Below are 20,591 nucleotides of genomic sequence, written 5' to 3'. Positions count from 1 at the left end.
CTATTTATAATGAGAGAAAACAACGTTTATCAAATTACTAAGGCCTATATTTAGTGTATGCTGCAATGTTTGCGTATTTTGAGAATGCTTTTTCTTCTTTATAAACTATGCATTTTTATTTACTGGTTTGATTCAGATACAAAGGTTTTCATTTGAACCATTTCCTTGCCTCGATACCAATCTAGATTTTCCGAGTGAGACTTTGAAGAGCATAAACTTATCAACTTCTTTCCGACATTTTACGCTGTGCTGTAAATACTTCTGTCTGTAATTGTCACATATTAATTAGATGAACAGACATGGAACAGACGCAAATACAAACAAAATATAGATTGCTCACTACTAGAAAACTTCGTGTTGTTGAATTATTTAAAATACTATATTCTAATATAAACTATACATATATTTAAATGTGCGTCTAACAACTGAAGAACTCGGTCGCACTTATTAAAAACGAACTGTATTCTATATGCAGTTTTGATTGATAGCAAACAACTGCTGACATGGTGGAGAGATAACTATCACTTTCCCAATATAGCAGGCGACAAATTCATTGGTTGTGATGGAGGGCCGTTCCATACATATTGACATCTCATCTTTTTGAACTGGATGACTACAAAAGTTGTGAACTTGAAGATAGCAGGCAATTATGTCTGTAGTATATTTATCTCTTAGGTGAGTTTGGATATCTAATGCAATGCACATAATTAAATATCACGTCTGCTCTCGTTTGACGCGACTTGTGAACCCACGCTGACAAGGTTTTACGACTTTTCAAAACGTTTGCCACAGCGCCTAAGTGACCTCGATCAATAAGTCCGTTTATCAAAATGGCATTAATGTAACAGCTTTAAAATAATAAACGTGAGGAATCAAGTAGATTATGCGAATATTAACTTGAGGCTTTTCACTTTATATTAAAACTTGTCAGACTGTTCAGTTTAGTGATTAATAATAATAATAATAATAATAATAATAATGACGACGAAGACGACGACGATGAGGATGAGGATGAAAATTAGGCCAAAGTTGGGCAGCGACTGCTCATCCAGGTTTCCGTGACCAAAAAGCCACTTGGCATTGGCCAGTTACGGTCAGTTGAAGAGTCATAACGTACTATAATGTGGTTAGTGACGTTAGAAAGATTAAGGAAACGCTGAGATGGTATTTTACCAGTTGTGTCGGGAGTACTAAGATAAATACGAGACAAACTGTGAGACTGCCGAAGTATGCTAGAAATATCTCTGAAGTCAGGTCTCCAACCGAAGCGTAACTCCTCGGAACAGCAGAAATATCGTGAAAGGTCATTTCTCATCGAGGCCTTATGAAGTTTCCTAATCGGAGGTGTTAGACCAGCCAAACTAATATAATCAAGAATCTGTTGAAAAAAAAGATACTACTACTACTACTGCCACTACTACCACTACCAATAATAATAATAATAATAATAAATTTCTTGAAATGTAGGCTTATAAAAAATAAATATAAGCAATAGTAAAAACCTAAAGATGACTTGAGGATCAGGGAGAGAAAAAAAAAAGCTGGGAAAGATTGTTAATATTCACTAAAGCTTTCTATAGTGGGTATCACTACAGGAATGGATGTCATTATTGCGAATACTATACTACTTCTATTACTATTGCCATTCTAAAAATAATTAGGTCAAGCTATCCCTGCTACGGTAAGTAACAGTAGACAGTACTGCTTTTGACTTTTGATCCAGAGTGGATAGCTACAGTTGGCTACCTGTGGAAAATCCCTTCTGGTGGATCAGGCGGCCGAGCAGATGAGCTCATCCCCTAACCGTGAAGTCAGATGGCAAGAGAGGTGTGGGCAGTGTAAGGCATCACCTCATGTACAGTAGGAACTGATGGCAATCCACTTCATTCGAATTTATCTCGAGACGTGTCGACCTTGTTGTGCCACTGGATTCAGATTCTCAGCTTTGAGGAGTGGGTGAGGGCAACTCTGTGCAAGGTTTCACCACTTGAATCCAACTCATGCCCAGGTCATGACATTATTAGCCAACAGCCCTCACCAGATATTCAAATCCTGTGACAATGGGCGAGCGGCAAAGTAACAGTCGTGGATACACTGACAGCTGTAGCTGCAAACCTGCTCATATGCGGCCCAAAGTATAGGTTGCATTTCACTGGATCCAGGTAGCAGTAGAACTCGGCAGCCAACTGATTGAAAGAGCAACCCATTTAGGATCTCATTGCTCACCTCCGTCGCACGAGCAAGGAGCCAGGAAAGGTGCCTTAAACATTGCCTTCTTCACCTCATCCATGGTAAGCAAATCGCGGCTGACACGAATCCACCTTAGCGGTCGAAAACCTAACATGCAGATAAAGTTAACGCAACTCACCATCGGTGCCTGAAAATGTACGCACACTAATGGACAGTGCATAAGCAGGTAGACCAGAGAGAACAGTTCTAGATTGTAGAGCACTGACAGATCGTAGATCCAGATGGCAGAACTGATTGAAACTCACTTAACGGAGGAAGGACAACTCACCAAAGATGGAACCAGCTGTCTCTTTTATTGAGTGGCCGAAGTATAGAAAAGCGACCTCATAACTGGCGTTGTGATTGCCATGAAATCATAGCTTCTTAGCAAACTCCCAAATCTCCCAAAGAATGACAGTTTAATGCAGATGAGACTTCCGCTGTGTAGAAAGACACACAGCTGTCATCAGCGCATATGCTCGCACCAAACCCAACCCAGATAAAATCAAGGACAAATTTTATGAATACTTCCAGTTTCTTATCGCAGAAGTACCGAAGGCAGATAAGCTCATCGTCCTTGGTGACTTTAATGCTAGAGTTGGAGCAGATAACCAGACATTACCAGGTGTCATTGGTAAAAATGGCATTAGTAAATGGAACAACAGCAACAAGACGTCTTGGATGCACTCACATTGGAAGCACTGCCATCTTAATGGCTACTTCATTGTCAGGAAAAGAGACTGAGAGGACGGCTAAGTGATGAATGCCATGATAAATGCATAGGTTAGATTTTTAAAAGTGCTCATAGTTTCCAAGTTCTATATCCAAAGTAGACGACCACAAGAAAAAGGCGCAATATCCCCAAATCAAAACAGGAGATTGTGAAACATGCATTTGTCACAGAACTGTGCAGCCAACTAGATAAAATCGATATAAACTCCGCGAGTGTCGAGGAAACTGGGCATACTTCAGAAACTCAGTATACACAACTGTATCTAAATCCTTAGTCCCACCACACGTACGCATCAAGATTGCTTTAATGATATCTATGAAGACATACACTTCATTACCTAGGATGGCAGCCAGCCTTCAGCAAAATTAAAAGAACTGTCCAGTGCAAACTCAGAGAGTTTTAAGCTCGTGGCTGAGCAGTAAAGAAAATTAGATTCAGTTCTAGCCATACTGGAATGACATGCAAAAACCACGATGATGCTGTATAGACAATCTACAGGCTACAGTCATCAGTAACATCTTCAAAAGTATTTGATGACAATACCATACTGCTCATTAACAAAGATAATATACTTCATAGATGGACAGAACACTTCAGTAATATCCTCAATCAACCGTCATATATCAGTGAAAGGCAAGTGATCGACTGCATCAACTGGAAATCAACACATCACTTTTTGATTATTCAACGCAGACTGAAGCTGCTAGAGCAACTGAACTGCAACATAAACGGGAAAGAACCTGCAACACCTGCTAAACCAGCAGAAATCTGCGAAGCCCGAGACTCGAAATCGGCAAGGAAACTGACTCAACTCTTCCAGTCAAAGTGAGCTCAGGGAACTATACACCAGATATAAAAGGATGCATCCTTGGTCCATTTGTACAAGCAGAAAGGCAATAGACAATCCTGCGACAACTATCTGGGCATTTCATTGCTGTCAATTGTTGGCATAATCCTCACCTGAATTCTGCTGAGTCGCCTTGTACATCAATCACATCGATCAAGTGCTCCAACCTGAGAGTTAGGTATCTCCTGTCAAGTGTGACACAGATAGGTTAGGTATCTCCTGTCAAGTGTGACACAGATAGGTTAGGTATCTCCTGTCAAGTGTGACACAGATAGGTTAGGTATCTCCTGTCAAGTCTGATACAAATGGGTTAGATCATAAACTAGCCTGATAAGCTACTCATAAGTGAATGATGTCATGGTCATCTTCGAACTCTTCAGACTGGGTGGACTAGGAACACTAAATAATCAATAAATATTAACTGCATACTTTTTTGCAGATAACTTTCCTCTCTTATGTTCCATATTCCGTTTAGGGCTGTAATATAACGAAATTGCACTTTTAAATTTTAACCTACTCATGATATTTGACTCTCCGAGAATTCGATTTTCTTCTTTAAGAGATAATTAATGGAATACAATGGTACTGAAATCGTTACCAAGGGATGTAACTCAGTCTTTAATGAAACTAAAATAAGTCTTTCATGATAGTTGTTTCCCATTGACCAGTGCAAGCGTACAAGGACATCATTAACGTGCATGAAAAATAAAGACAGGTCAAATGAAAGAACATGCATAAATTTGTGTTCAAGGTCGTGGTGGAATCTTTTAATTTGATACTACTGTTTATACTCGCCTCACGGGGACATATCATGAAACACTGCTAGTTATGTGTTTTGAAAAAAAGAAACATTATATTCATCAGAACTTTGATGTATTTTCATAATGTGCTAATAAGAGCTATTGTCCAGTTTGGTAAGTGGTTTATAGAAGACCAAGGGATTCGTTCATTGACTCAATTATAGCGCTATATGATACCATGTACTGCTTGAATATTTGCTGGCCGATTAGACTTCAAACGATGTGGTAATTTCATAGTGGTGCAGGGCAAAATCTTGCTTTTATCCAGAAACGTTTGACATGCAATATCATTCACCTATATTAGGTTATTCATGTAATATTGTAGACATAGCTGCACCAAAAAGAAACTATACACATTTGTTTTTTAAATTTATTCTGTAACATTAGATTTCACTTCCAGATTCGTTTTTACTGTAACTTTATCGGCACATGTCACACCTGAAGCAGAGTTTATGAAATGTTGCTAAAAGTTGCTAAGCAGAAACTTAAAATCATATTAAAAGTTAAATATTGGAAATAGAATGTTTGGAACGATGTGGCACAAAATACAAACAACGTCCGTGTTGTGCATACAGCTAAATATCTGATTATGGATTCCCTTTGACTTCCAATTAGATGGCCGAAATCATTAACAAATATTGATATTTTAACTGACATGTTGAAAGAAACAGAGTTATAACAATTTATTTATATATGCAAACAAAAGCACACAAAACAAGGTATTTGGAGAAGAAAAAAAACTCATAAGATGCAGAAATAAAATCCAGGGTTCGAGAATAAAAAAGAATATATCAAAAAAGAAAAATGAAACAGTTAATGAAGAATTAACCATTAAAAGATGCAAGTAAAGACTCAAACAAAACACTTGAGAGTAAAGTTTTTACAATTTATGAAATTAACAAAGGAATCTGTTGCATTAACCATTGTAATTGAATCTGTAATATGTTACACTATTTTACGCTGGCATTATTTGGATTACAGACACATCATTACATGTTTTAAATGGTTCAATTTTGTTATTGCGTAGCGATTGTTTAAAAATATCTCTTAGCTTTCATCTTCCTTAGAGTTTGCAATTATTTTGAAGGCGCATGTCATACATGCTTATTTTATTCCCATGCTCTACTGCTCCAATTATATTACATATATCATACTCAACCCCAAATATGTCGTTTATTCGGTATGCTTTTTTTGTTCGTCGAATAAATAATTTGTTGCATGTACACTGTTGCCTTAAATCAGTCCTGTTCGAAAGAAATGTTAGGCATTTCTTTTCATTGTAATCATTATTGTTTCTATCGCTGAGTTGAAAAACGTTCTTAGTTTCTCCATGTTTCTTACACGATATTTCTTTTACGTATTTGTGGTAAATAAATTATGACATTTATGAAAGTCGTATTTTCTGTCACAAATGTATATCTAACGGAGTAATCGTAGCAGGAAGGGATTCCATTACTGTGCTCATGATTAACTGATTGAACCTTAAACGCGAAGAATTCGTATCATGCGGAAAATAAATATTTCCGATTTGTATGCTTCCTTACCACTTTCTGTAACCTCTGAAATGCTACCTAAAGTAGTGATAAATGTCAGATTCTGAGAAGGGAGCAAATTACGGATGAAATAATTGAAGACGATTTTACGGTCCACAGCAAATGTAACGAGAAATTTGAAACTCACAAAACAAACTCCTGTATTTTAAGTTTTAGTATATACATGCAAATAATTTGTTAAAGACGAAATTATAAAAGATGTTACACTATACCAATTAATTAAATCGCATTTAAAATTTGAAGGGAAAACCGGGTAGCCATAATAAGAGTTTTATCATCTATCCCTATATCGGAGAAGGAAGGAAGTAACTTACCTTAATTAGTAGACAGGACACAAGACAATAGAAATATATGGATGCTGTCAATGGCAAACATGTTGGCAACTCTTTACAACAACCATTATAACCCGCTGTTGAACAAGAGCAGCAAATACGAGTTCAAGATTTGTATTAGACATTTAAAAATAGAAAACAATCGGCAAACTAAACCATTTGACCAGAAAGTTTTTTTTTTTAAAAGCATGGATGATTGCCACGAAAATATTGAAAACGGAAAACATCAGCCTGTAAGGTGAACATTACTTGCCCCGCATGCAGAATGAGAATTATTTGTTATATTTTTCTTCTTGATTACAATTTCTTTTACCCTAGTTATCTTCCTTTATTTCGTTATTTATCTTTTGACGAATTTTAGAAATTTTACTTCCGTTGCTGGGATCATAGTTTTACCATGCTTTTTATTATTGACTGTGTTCGGTCCTATTTAAAGGTAACTGGTGATTTTTCCAATTGTTGTTACAACCATCAATGGTGTCCGTTTTCATCAATAATAACAATATAAAATGACCACATAGATAATATTCTAGTCTAGCTCTTGAATGTAATATATATATTATTGAAATCTTCTGGTACTATTTAAGTCTGAATAAGTGTCTCCTTCCCCTAAAATTAACTTCTGAAATAATTGTAATAGTTTTAAGCATATTTAATTTGTAATATATAATTGACCTTTGTTCATAACTGAGGGTACGAATCTAACCTACCGGACTAATGTCTAAATGTCTTTGCTGCTGGTAAACAACATATTACATATCGAACTTTTTCTGTGCCTGTAGATTATATATTAAGATTATTATCTGTAATTAAACATGTTTATTTGGTTTTGATTTCTATATACAGCCTTGATTCTGAAATCTAGACGATTCCAGAAACCAATTTTGTTTACAATCTGATGACCTTCATCCTTTCCTTTTATTGTGACTCCTGTTTGTTATTAGGGCTGTTTATTTTAGAAATACACATTCCTATTTCAAATTTCCAAGTGGAATCAGGATTTTATCGGTATTCAGTTTTAATTTGAGAGGATTTATTTATTTAAATTAGTCACTGAAATTACAATGTCTTCATAATACTTTCGGACTAAATTACTATTCTGGGATTATGCTAAATTCATTTAGAGACATTCTGGATTATATCATAATATTACATCGAGACTGTTAGCACATCATCAATATTACAAGCTAACTAGTACATCAGCCTTTTAAGATAAAAAAATCATTCTGAATACTTTATACTACTGGGACAAGTGATTGAGCTTTCGAGTCTTTTGGTGATTTAATTCACAATACTGTAAGTTCTTTCTAAATTTTACATCTGCATTCTAGGGAAATAAATTATATGTTGAATGTTGCAAAACCTTTGGTTTTCCTTCTTTTATGTTACTTAGTTTAAGACCATATAGTCGAAACAGTATGTATGTATGTATGTATGTATGTATGTATGTATGTATCTATGTATGTATCTATTATGTATATGTATGTATGTATGCATGCATGTATCAGTGTGTGCTAATAATTTGTAGAGGAACTTAATAACAACCTGAGATGGAATAAAAACGTAACAATAATTAGTAATCGGCTCCTAAGCTGTCCATTTCATTTAGGTAGGCGTGAAATGAACTGCATTTTCTAAACACTTGAAAGCAGCTTAATATGAAAGGCAGTCCACACACACACACACACACACACACACATTCATCGTCATGCTTTTGTTTTGAGTACGTGACTCGAGTCACCTATAAACATTTTTTGATTATTGCAACACTCGATGATTGTCAGAAGTTATTCTCTTTTCTTTTCATCGTTTCTGAGATATCAATATTGACTGGGGATTTTCTCCATGCCAAGCAAAATATGTTCCCAAAGCTGCGTCAAATTCAATCTTAATAATGAATCATATTTTCTTAAACCTCCACAATTGACTTTCACAGAGCTTTCTCACTTATCAAGCTATGTCCCCAATCAATCTAATGAAGAGATCTAATGCCTCGATAGGACATTTTTACATCACCACTCCCCTCCCCCTTGATGAACTTCTGATGACGATGTCATCAAACGACAAAGCGTGTCTGGTATGTTAACGATGTTCTGTATATAAAAGAATTATGAAGTTACATGCATTTTGTTTTCAATCCTATTGACGTTTTGCTTGTGATTAGTTTATTTTCTTGCTCCTGTCTTCTCTTCATTTCCTCTTGCTCTCCGTGATACATAGTTAGCTACAAATTTCTTGAGTAGTCTAGGTCAGTTATGTAGATTAGTGCCACGAAAAAAATACACTTTCTATCTACATCGTCTTGAATGGGATGGGTATAAAGGACAAAACAATTCAACGGAATTTTCAATTTCTCCTTTGAAGATCGGAAGATTTAAAAAAGTAAATGATTCATATACTTGCCATGTAATAAACATCCCTTCTTGTGCTTTTATTTAACCTTTATTAATTACTCGAGTCAGAACAGCTCTGTCTTTTCCTTACAACGATTCCGTACCTCATTCACCAAGATGTAGCCGTATCTACACGGTTATTGGTGACACCCTTATTAGAGAGCCTGAACAACTTCTCTCTCTCTCTCTCTCTCTCTCTCTCTCTCTCTCTCTCTCTCTCTCTCTCTCTCTCTATTAAAAGGACGGCTCAATAAATGGAAGGTTTCTACCAAACTAGCCTTTGTTGTGTGACTTATTCTTGTTTAGCTGGGTTTTTCAAGTCAATAAATTAAACTCATCTCTTCAAGAATTAGGCATGTATATGTGCAAGTCTTTTTTTCTCCACAAAAGTCTTGCCTGAAAACATGCCTACCGTTGCCATGGTTATGGATATGATTACTGAAAAGATTTTCAGTCCCTTCCAGAATACATTTCCTGTCAACTTGTCTGACTGTAAGATACAATAAATGAAACAAAACTATATAAATGACATAAAATCCAAGGCAGAAATAAATATACCATATTCCCCACAAACATTACTACTCGTATGCAAAACCTTGCAAAACTCCAGATACCATTGACCTGCGCCAGAACTATTTTGTGACATCTACTTAATAGAGCAAGAAACGTGTATGGACATAAAGAAAGCGAAGACTGTCACAACCTGCCATGTTCACAAAGCAGTACAATTAACTGTAATAAAATATCCTTTATTAGTTCAGAAAGTTTCAATAGCATTAATATATTGAACACGTGCACATTCAATTTTTAAAATACATAATCTTGTGACATATATATATATAGAGAATGAATATTATCTTCCTAAAAAAAATATATATAAATCTTTGCCGTACAATTGGTATAAAAGTATATCTATGTAAACTATCGTACTGGATGTATACAAAACACGAACCTCGATAAACCGTTTCTGATAGTTACCAGTGAATTATAGGTTTTCGTTGTATTTGACAGAGAAGTAACTTTAAACTTGCATATCATCACACCAGAGGCCACATATACTGCTATTTCTCATGTAAAAAAACATGTTTAAAATGCAATATTTGTGAAATGATATTTACTCTGGGGGTTTTTTTGGGGGGGGGTGCTCTTTTAATAAACGCGTGATAAACGATTCAGATTGAATTAACCATATGCATATCCTTCTTTGCTTCACAAAACACAATTATTATTTTAACGCGGTTAAACTTTAAGTAAAAAATTGTGTTTTCGCTGAGAAAGTAAGAGCGATTCATCAATGTCACGGTGTCATAAAAGGTGTATATGTCGACATGTTTAAATAGAATATGTGTATTCTGACAAAATAGTATATTGTGAAGTCTGACTTGCGTAGGGAACGTGACATAAACGTGTTAAATTATTTGGCTATGTTGTGGTGAACTATTACGATTTTAGCTGAGGATACCTTAGCTGCATAAGTTTCTTTCTCCACTTTGTGAATTTAAAACATATCCAAGGACTTGCTAGAGTCTACATCAACGTAAGTTAAACTACTGCTCACCTCGAAAGTCACTTAAAATAATGGAAAGCAGATTTTCGGTCTTACTGTTGTCCGTTCGTCCGTATATATCTGCTTGACAGTAAACAGGCCACCGTCATAATGCGGAGTAAACGTTAAATTAAATACAACCCACATAATTTTATTACCACGCAGGTACATGCACAAATAAATAGAGTATATTTACATTATCATAATCATTTACTACAATATTTACAACATAAATAAATGTATGTCGGTGAAATTTTAAGAAACTACAAAAGAGACCAGTCGCACCATTATCGCCCAGAATAGATGAACATGCTTAAGAAAAAAATCGCCATTTATAAATACAAATATAAAAAGACAGTACCATTTCTGAGAACGAGAAAAGGTATGGCCAATGCTGATTTGCCCCATCTTCCTTTCTTTTAAATTCTGGCCTGCTATTTTAAACTATCTTATAAAGGTGATGAAGCTGATCTTTTTATTGCTAGATTCTGCTTGTCATGTACATGTACTTCTACATGTCTGAACTGAGGAATAACAATTCAGATTAATTGTTATACTACTCTATGATTCAAAGAGCAGTCTTTAAACTGCCGAGCACCAAATCAATCCAAAATATAAAAATAAATGATATTTCAATAAATAATATAAATATGAACATAAATATTGCTAGATATACATATATATAAATTATTTTACAGAAAACTATTACATAAGGTTTTATCTGACAGCCCCCATCCCACATAAAAAGAGAAAGTTACATATAAATAATAAATTCTCACTTCATTTTTTTATCCAAAAATAATAACAAGATGTTATTTTAACACTCTAATATACATTTGGAGTTGGTTTTGCACCGTTAATTATCTTAATAGCCACGCGATCCAATATGTACCGATTGTCTCATCCACATATTCACACTATCGCTTGAGGTAAAGTGTTACCCAAATTTATTATTATATTTAAGGACAAAAGGTACAAATATTTCCGGTTTATAAATATATTTATTTGATGTACTTATGCGTGGTGCGTCATTGTTCTTCTCGCCATTTTTGTTTCAGCAACAATTACAATTGCTCCTGACCCTTATATTGCAGGGACTGGATTTTAGCTCTGTCGTTTTTAAATATAGATATCAATAGAGAATTTTTTTTCCACATATGTACACACACACACACACACACACACACACACACAGATGGCTAAATCTGTATAATCATGATTCAGTCTGTCTCGACGACGGGACGTAAAACATCTTGCAATATCTACAATTCAACATAAAACCTTTAGCATGGGCACCTCGTAAACCTTTCCGATATGTCAGCTAACCTTGTTTAATACCTACTTATCTAGGTTACCTTTGGCCATTAGAAAGGACATTCAGCGTGAGCCTGGTGTTGATGGTTGTATCATGTTAGATAATGTTCCCACAACTTGCACAAAACTATCGGAAACACATAGTAACCTTGAATCAAAATATCTCAGAAACTAGTTTTGATCTAGCTAATATTATCAGCTTGTTTCTTTAAGTTCATGGAAGAAGTCTTTAAAATTTCAAGATTAGGTTCGTTCTTGTGCCGCAGCTAATCAAGGGAATGCGCGGATGGAAATAAACATAACCTTATATTTAGAACTGACTGAAGACTTGCTGCAAAACTCCGCCTTCCACGCGTTTAATGGGCGTGTCATGGTGCGCGCATGGAAACAACATTCATCGCTTGAGACACAAGTATGCCACACGTCTTGTCTTTTAAGTCACGCGACATGATCCTATGCCCTAGTGCAGAATATGAACGTGACGTTCATATCAAAATCTTCTCGTTCGTTTCTCTTTATATCAACAAGAGAGCGCCTTTCTTCTCCGGAGATATCAGAAGAAATAAACGGTCCTTAAGAGCTGTATTTGTGTAATACATACATGTAGCCTTGTGGTTTTTCATATACTTCCTGTCTCAAATTACAGTAGAGCAAAAACCTGAGTATGCTTCAGTCTGTCGCCTAAAAAAGAGAAGAAATAAAGAGTGTTTGTTGAATTCAACCATCAGAGGTTTTTCAGTTGTAAAAAAAGAAAATAAATACATGCATCAAAATCAAGGTTTGTGAATCTAATCAATATCGAAAATTGCTATTGCAGAAGAAACTAAATATTTAAATATAGTTATATTACTGAGCATTTGCATCGCTTAGAGAAAAACACGGAATTACTTCATTGGTAAGTGATCAAACGACGAGTCACTGGAATTCAAAATTGAGAATCATGCTAAATTTAATTGTTTAACGATCGTGGATTGTTCTTTTTTTTTTTTTTTTTTTTCAAGCCATGTGCCTGATCTGCAGTAGCATACGGTTATGCGAATACAATCTAACTGAACCTAATTAAAAATGTTGAGGTTATAATGTTATACATTTTGTTACAATTTTCGATTTTGTTTTTATAATCATTTGGAAATACCCGGAAATGTGAGCTAACAGTAAGTAACTGTATTTGCATATTTATTGATTAGAACACGTAGAACATAACAATGTATGGATGCAGGCCCTGCCTTGGGGCAAGGTGAACGAGGCAACCGCCTTGGGTCCCCGCGCTTCTCTGCAATGCAGTTAGTTTGCTTAAGTCCCCGTGCTCATTGCTTGCTGCTTTTAGTTCCGCATGCTGCCTTAATCCCCGCCCATCCTAGGTCCTGGCTTTTATGGATGTATATACATTTAGTACAAACGCTATTATACATATTTACGCCTTCTGTGTGCCTGTTTTCGCGCGTGGACGTGTGATATTTTTAGATGAGTACACTGTGTGTGCGCGATGCCTTTGCTAGACCGGAGTCTACTCAATCATGATAGCATAGTTTGCTTTTTAGTCCTATAATTTGACATGAGTTGATTGATTATTACACATAAATGTTTTTCCTTAAACAAAGTTAGCAGTAAAGTATTCATTTCAGTGTGTCTTCACCTTAGATGCAAGGCAGGTGTTGCCTGCTAGATACAGTTTTATGCTCATTTATCAGAAACGATTTTTCCATTAACCCGTATGCTGCCAACTACGAAACTAAACAGATTATAAACCATAAAGGTAACTATACAGCTATATAAACATAAAAAATGAATACAGTGTTTGTTCAAGTATTAGAGGCTTGTCACTTAAAATTAAAATACGTGAAAAATGTACTGACTATAAAGGGAATGGTGCAATGAAGTAAGTGCCTTGTCGCAGCACTAAGTAAAATCCTGAAAATGAACTATGCGTATTAGTATTAAACACGATACAGAAAACATTATTTTATGGCAAAGCAATATAACTTTTGGACCTGTCTAACTCTGTGACTCGCAAACTCTAAAGTCTACATTTTAAACGGCGTAAGACGAATTGTTACAGATTATTAATGCATACACTTCAGACCAGATAGATTGAGATAAGTTCTATAAATTATTCGATAATTGAATAAGAAAAAGAAGAAGAAGAAGAAGATGTGGAAGCAGCAGCAGCAGAATTCTCACAATATTACCCGCAACTAGAATATCTCTTTTCCTCCACAAAATCCTCACCTTGGGATGATGGGAGGCGGGGGGGGGGGGGGGGGGCAAACACTATATTTTAACCAATAAACATTGTCGAATGTTATACCGTATCTCTTTATTTCCTTGTATGTTGGTATATTTGCTTAGCGGGCGGATACTTTGGTTTCCTAGTAACAATACGTTTCTATTCGATGGGTAAATTCGTACTGAATTATGGACCAAAAGTACTAATTTTAGCCATGTCTCTGCCATGCTGCTTAGCTACATATTATGAGCAAGGATATAAGATACATTGATTATTTAAGGTCAAAACAGGTTCTGTGTGTGTATATGTGTGTATGAGTGTGCGTGTGTAAAACATATATACATGCAAGCTGTTAAAGAAGTTGTTGTTGTTGTTGCTGTTATAGGGTTTAACGCTATTTTTCAGCATAAGATAGGCTATACATGGCGACCAGTATAACTGGTGGAGCAAGAACCTCTAGTTGTATATGCAGTATAAATAGTTATTTTCTCCTACGTTTATTCTACTTCCTATGTTGATTAGGCATATGACTATATTTCACCACGATTGGTAGACTGGTGTCGAAAACGGCTTTTGGATATTTTTCACTCCTTCCAAACAGGTTATAGCTGATTATCTCAATTAAATACTGTTAAGTTTTACAATGGTATATTTTTATTTCTCTCTTGTCCTAAGTCGCCCATTAATAACTAGCGGCCCTGGGTGGCCGAGTGGTCGAAAGCTCTTTATTGATCACTGCCATCTCACCTCTGTCCGTCTGGGTTCGGTCAGTGTGGACATGTGAGAAAGCTGTCAGTAGCTTCCCGTGGGTCGAGTGTTATTACCATGTGTTTTTTTTCCGGGTTCTTCCTCCACAAGTTGCTGAAACTTCCTGTTATGACTACCTTGAATGTTTTGTTTTCGTGGATACCTAAGCATAAACGCATTCTTTATTTTAAAGGAATCATGACCAATACGTCTTCAAACGGTCTTTCTTCAGTTTATATCTCTAACCTAATTGAACTTAGAACATGAAATACTGAGAGTAATCTCCGATCGACGACTAACAATGATCTCCAGATTCCGTGGTCGAAAACCAATAATTACAAAAGCTCATTTACTGTATCAGCACCTACTGTATGGAATTCCTTACCAATGAGGATACGTAATTCAAATTCCTTTGCTTCTTTTATAATATCATTAAAGAAATTCGTTCTTGACCAGCTGGAATGACATATAAAAGGCTTTGAATAGAAAACGTTATCATTATAGCCATAAATAATATGTCCAGATCTTATTCGATATATATATAATACGTACAACTTATGCGGAAATGTATGGACCTGTGTATATAATATTGTTTATATGTGTATATTTTTCCCAGTATAGTCACACATATTCATTCACGTTAAATAGGTATGAATGGGTGTACGACAATACCTGATTATGGGTATGGTCTTGTGTTTTTTTATATAAATATTAACATAGCCGATTACAATCATGACCAAGTTTATTATTATTATTATTATTATTATTGAGTTACACTGGCGACCATGTGTTTCCTATCTTGTGCGGAGAAATGGCGTAAAAACCCCTAAAGAAACAACAACATTAATTATATTCTATGTAAACCACTATCTGCTACATACTTTATGAAGATAGTTTGGCTCCTGTGAAACACTATTATCTGTATCTGAAATAATGATGAGCACAACTGACTGATATATTTGTGTGCATTTTTCTGAACGTACTTATGTCGCGTTACATATTGATCTGAGATGCGTTGAAACAGTTCTCTTCCCTCTATCAAAGTTTGTTTTGTCGCACTTCAAACATCAATCAGAGCGACTCATGCTTGCACAACAAAATATATTTGGAAAACAGTTGTCTAATGCGTAAAGGAACTCGACAAGTTAAAGAAACTAGTTAGAAACGTGACTCTGATGCCTTGAATAACGTAAGGTATTAGCCCGACTAGTGAAACATGCTTTGATTACAATACTAATAGAACAACAAAAAAAAAAAATCATTTGGGGGGGGGGGTTGTTGGGTTGTTGTTGTTTTTGGTTGTTGTTGTTGCTTGCATACAGGAAATAACTGCTAAGATTTATATGGTTTGTGTTTAAAATTCATCAATACAGACTATGCGCAGGGTTACTTGGGAGTATTAAAACGTAACAACTTGGTTACGATGGCAAAGGAAGGCAACATTATCGTCTAATTAAGATATTGCAAACTCGTAAATTTTCTTACAGGAGTGTATAAAGATCTGAGTAGGTTTTGAATTTTGGTTGGCTATTGTTTTATGTTTTTTTAAATTTCATTATGTGTAAAATTCTATAGGCTTACTATGGAAAACGAAGAAGAAAAATGCACATACAAATTTGAAACTCCAGCATAATTTACAAACAATGAAATTTGACCGGAATGGTGTATTTAAATAAGAAACAAAACAGCTATTTGCAAAGAAAAATGGCTAATTTATAATAAAAAAAATTATTTTAATTATTATTTTGTAATAAATATAGGTTCGACGTTAACTTTTAAGAATTTCAGTGGCTTCAAAAATATCCGGAAAATGGCTATAACTAAATGTATAAACCCATGCATTATACTCATAATGATTATAAGGAGTACGAACCAGGAAACCCATGCATTATACTCATAATGATTATAAGGAGTACGAACCAGGAAACCCATGCATTATACTCATAATGATTATAAGGAGTACGAACCAGGAAACCCATGCATTATACTCATAATGATTATAAGGAGTACGAACCAGGAAACCTCAGTTTTGGAGATGAAATAGGTGAACAAAATATAAGAAGCATAGAGGAAGCATAAGTGCAAATTCGTTTTCCAATTTTTGTCATTAATAGAATATTTTTTTTCTTCTTTTGTTTTTTGCTTGCATACAGGAAATACTTGCTGAGGTTTATAAGGTTTATTATGGGATATAAAGGCCTTTATTATTAGGCCATATGAGCGGTGCATCCCTAAAATTCCAACCAGCTCTGTCTGCTAGGACGGGGCTTCTGAGTGCCATGAATATATGGATAAGAATGCCTATATAAGAACATACAAATTATTTATATGTAATTAAAATCATAAGTCAAGCATCAAGAATATAAAAAGATTCATAAATGATAATTTTAATTAGTATAGATGGAATCGTTTTGTTTTACTTTTCATTGATTTACATGGCAGATGGGCGTCTTTGATTTAAAAGATTTTCTGCACAGTGATTTTACCAATGAAAAATCTTTTAAATAAAACATTAAACAATTAATGTCATCTGTCTTTGTAAAATCTTTAGAAACATTATCCCATCTTTACGGAGAGTGTTAAAAACGAAGTCAATGCGGACTAACGAATGAGTGCAACCATCTTTAACAATTTTCTCTGTGTTTTAACTTTTAACGTAGTTTTAACGAACTGAGTATATCGCTACAATGTCTGCAGTTATGGCAGTTTACAGTATGTCTAGCGCTGGGGCATTATGCGGGTGGCATTTTGGCATCATTATCCTGACACCAGGCCGACAAGTCACTAACGCTAACCTCTTAATGCTGAGCGCCACACGAGGTAGCGGCTATACCATTCTAATAAGTCTTTGGTATGACTCGGTCGGGAATCGAAGCCGCGACCTCGCTAATGCGAGACTGATGCTCTTAACCACAAGGCCACTGGAATGGTCACAATTTTTCTGTATCAAGGAGATAATTTCTTTTAGGTTCGCTAGATAAAACAGAATCAATCTTATGATAGAATTAACGTATTTAGGCACAGTTAAAAGAATATATTTACAAAGTTATCAATATAATCTTTATAATAGCGTGTGTGTGTGTGTGTGTGTGGTTATATTTTTAACGTAGCTTTTAAAAAAATTCATTCACAAAGCTACGTTGTCTGCAATGTGGCAGTTTAATGTGATGTCTAGCACTGTAGCGTCTTGCTGCAGACATGTAAAATGTCCTTCCCAGTCACATTTTCCTGATACCAGGACGACCAGTCTTTACAAGAAACTCTTAATGTTGAGAGCCTAGCGAGGCAGCTGTTAGTACCAATTTTAGAAGTCACTGGCATGAACCCGCGATCTCTCGCATCCGAGACGGACGCTCTAACTGCTAGACCACCGGAGCAGTATCACATATTATACATGAGGATATTTCTATGCCAAATAGCAACTATTTAAAAAGCTTTTGAAAATGTACAAATTACTGTATTTGTGTACGTATCAATATGCATATATATATATATATATATATATATATATATATATATATATATATATATATATGCAAAGAAAAAATGCACTTTGTGTTTCTTTAATATGCCAGTCTGGAGCAGTTTCTGGTGTACTATTATGAATACTTGCCAATTCTATTAAATGATAAATTGTTAAAGGTAATAATATGCATTATGGACAGACGCTAACCACTTGCAGAATATGGCATGCGACAAATTCATTGGATGCAATAGATTAATTCGCAACTCGTCATATTTGTGAACTGGATGACCAACGAAGTTGTCAAATTCAATATAGCAGATCTTTTCTATCTGTAATCTATTTACCACTTCGAATAGGCTACCAGAAAGTTTGACCAAGTACAAAACTCGGTATCTCGTCTGCTCTCTCGTGACGAGATACTTAATCTCGAGAACCGACATTGGCAGGGCAGACGACTCTTCAAAACGCTGATTACAGCGCCTTCGTGACCTGGATCAATAATTCTATTCATCCATATCGCAATAATATGACAGCTTTAGATAATGAACATGTTGAATCAAGCGATTACTCCCGATATGAGAGGATTATGCACAAATTACACTTGAATAGTGAATTCAATTTGAACGCGTCAAGATGATTGCACGATAATAATAATAATAATAATAATAATAACAATAATAATAATAATAATAATATTAATAATAATGATAATAATAATAATAATGAAATGAAAATAGAGGCCTGTTAAAAGAACAACATAGACTCGGTTGTCCAAAAAGTGATAAAAGAGCAGTTCAAACTATAAATATGCGTTTCACCTACTGGAGTAGCTACTACTACTACCACTGCTTCTACTGATAAAAATGAAAAACTCACAGTATCGTTTCTTTTCTTTTAAAACCAACTGGCAAAATCCAATAAATCTTCCTCTTCCGCACTTAGTCCTTCATACGATGAGTCCGAGGCTGAACTTAGAGTCGGGGAATCGATTGTGGAGGGTGAAGCGATGCTGATTGTTGGATACCCCGACCCTATGGTTGAAGTAACTGTATGATTGTCTTCTACCATGCTCTGTAAGCGTTTGATGTAATCTATTGCTGCTTTCAAAGTGTCCACTTTGCTCATCTTCTTGCTTTTACTCGATGTAGAGGCATTGGGCAAATGCTCTCTCAACGTTGCAAAGGTCATATTGATTAGTTTCACTCTATTTCTTTCTCTTTCGTTTCTTCTTGCGACTGACATTGTTTGTGGTTTGCTGTAGCCATAATAGTTATGACTATTTTGATTAAAGTCCAATTTTCTTCGACAATGAACAAGATGTAGATCTGAAGAACTGTCTTTCATGATATGGTACCGGTATATTTTGTTTTTTGGAATAGATGTTGTTGCAACCATATTACCGACTGGCTGCTGTTGAGAAAACCTGCAAGAAGGCATATTGATTACCTCAGATTGTTCATAAATTTCACTTTTAACGGAACCCATCTCAGGAATAATCGTACCAACTTCCATCCTCGATTACGCAAGCGTCTCGTCTGCTACTTTGTCACTGAAGCCAAATTTTCATCTGCTTCTTATTGCAACCCTTTCTATTTTTAGCCTGCCTCAATGGCTCGTGACGGTCGCGTGCGGGTTTGTTGACAGTCTCGTTTTGAGAATTTTATCACGCGTCTTGGTATACATAATAAAAGTGTTTGCCGATCAGCATGGTTTTATAGTGAGACAAACTGATATAACTCCTTTCATGACCAGTAACAGCTCCTCCCCTTTCGTCAAGCTTTATCTATTCATTATTTCACCGTTCTTTGCTTCGGGTTATTTCTCACCACGCGCCTACTCGTTGTCTTCAGATTAAGCGGGGATGAGTTCTTATCGCTAAACTAAAGGGCATTTAAATTGGGACCCGGGGACATAAGAATGTTTTAGAAAATGGACTTGTTTGCTTTCTCTTCTTTAAAACACGATGATTACTTTTTATCCACGCTTTTCGCATAGAACATGTGAGGTTTTAGGTTCTATAATAAAACCGGGTGGGTATTTCATTCAATTTTGTGATCTACTCTTTGTAACAAAAAAGTAACGATCACATTTCTTTGTATTAAAGGGGACATATCATACGAGCTCGTAGTTTCAGTGATTAGTGAATTACAGAACTAATTAAATGAATAAATTACAAACAATCGCTTAGGATGAGATCTCTTCACTTTAGTCATATATGTTTTTCAACTTCACTTTGATTTCCATGATTATATGAAAATTACTGAGCAATAAAATGATTTTACATTTTAACGATTTTATATATTGATCGAAACACCAACAGCGTCGTGCATAAAAGAAAACAGGAAGAAAATGTATTAGGTGTTATCATAAGCAAAAGAGCAATATAAGTAATTATACCTCTCCG

General features: G+C 35.4%; 1 protein-coding gene across 1 annotated transcript; it reads right to left on the bottom strand.

The window, feature by feature from the left end:
• Window positions 1-19,081: 19,081 nt before the first annotated feature.
• Window positions 19,082-19,741, bottom strand: LOC149796481 (achaete-scute homolog 1a-like). The gene has a single exon (XM_089960230.1). It carries the CDS (start codon window positions 19,697-19,699, stop codon window positions 19,082-19,084), a length of 618 nt encoding a protein of 205 aa, XP_089816356.1. The 5' UTR covers window positions 19,700-19,741.
• Window positions 19,742-20,591: the final 850 nt, after the last annotated feature.

Source organism: Sinohyriopsis cumingii, chromosome 6 (genome assembly GCF_028554795.1).
Source record: "Sinohyriopsis cumingii isolate HCF-2022 chromosome 6, ASM2855479v2, whole genome shotgun sequence".
Lineage (NCBI taxonomy): Eukaryota > Metazoa > Mollusca > Bivalvia > Unionida > Unionidae > Sinohyriopsis > Sinohyriopsis cumingii.
This window is presented reverse-complemented; position numbering and strand designations above follow the sequence as displayed.

Coding starts and splice junctions, on each gene's coding strand:
- LOC149796481 (XM_089960230.1), bottom strand. CDS start 19,699: ATGGAAGTTGGTACGATTATTCCTGAGATGGGTTCCGTTAAAAGTGAA.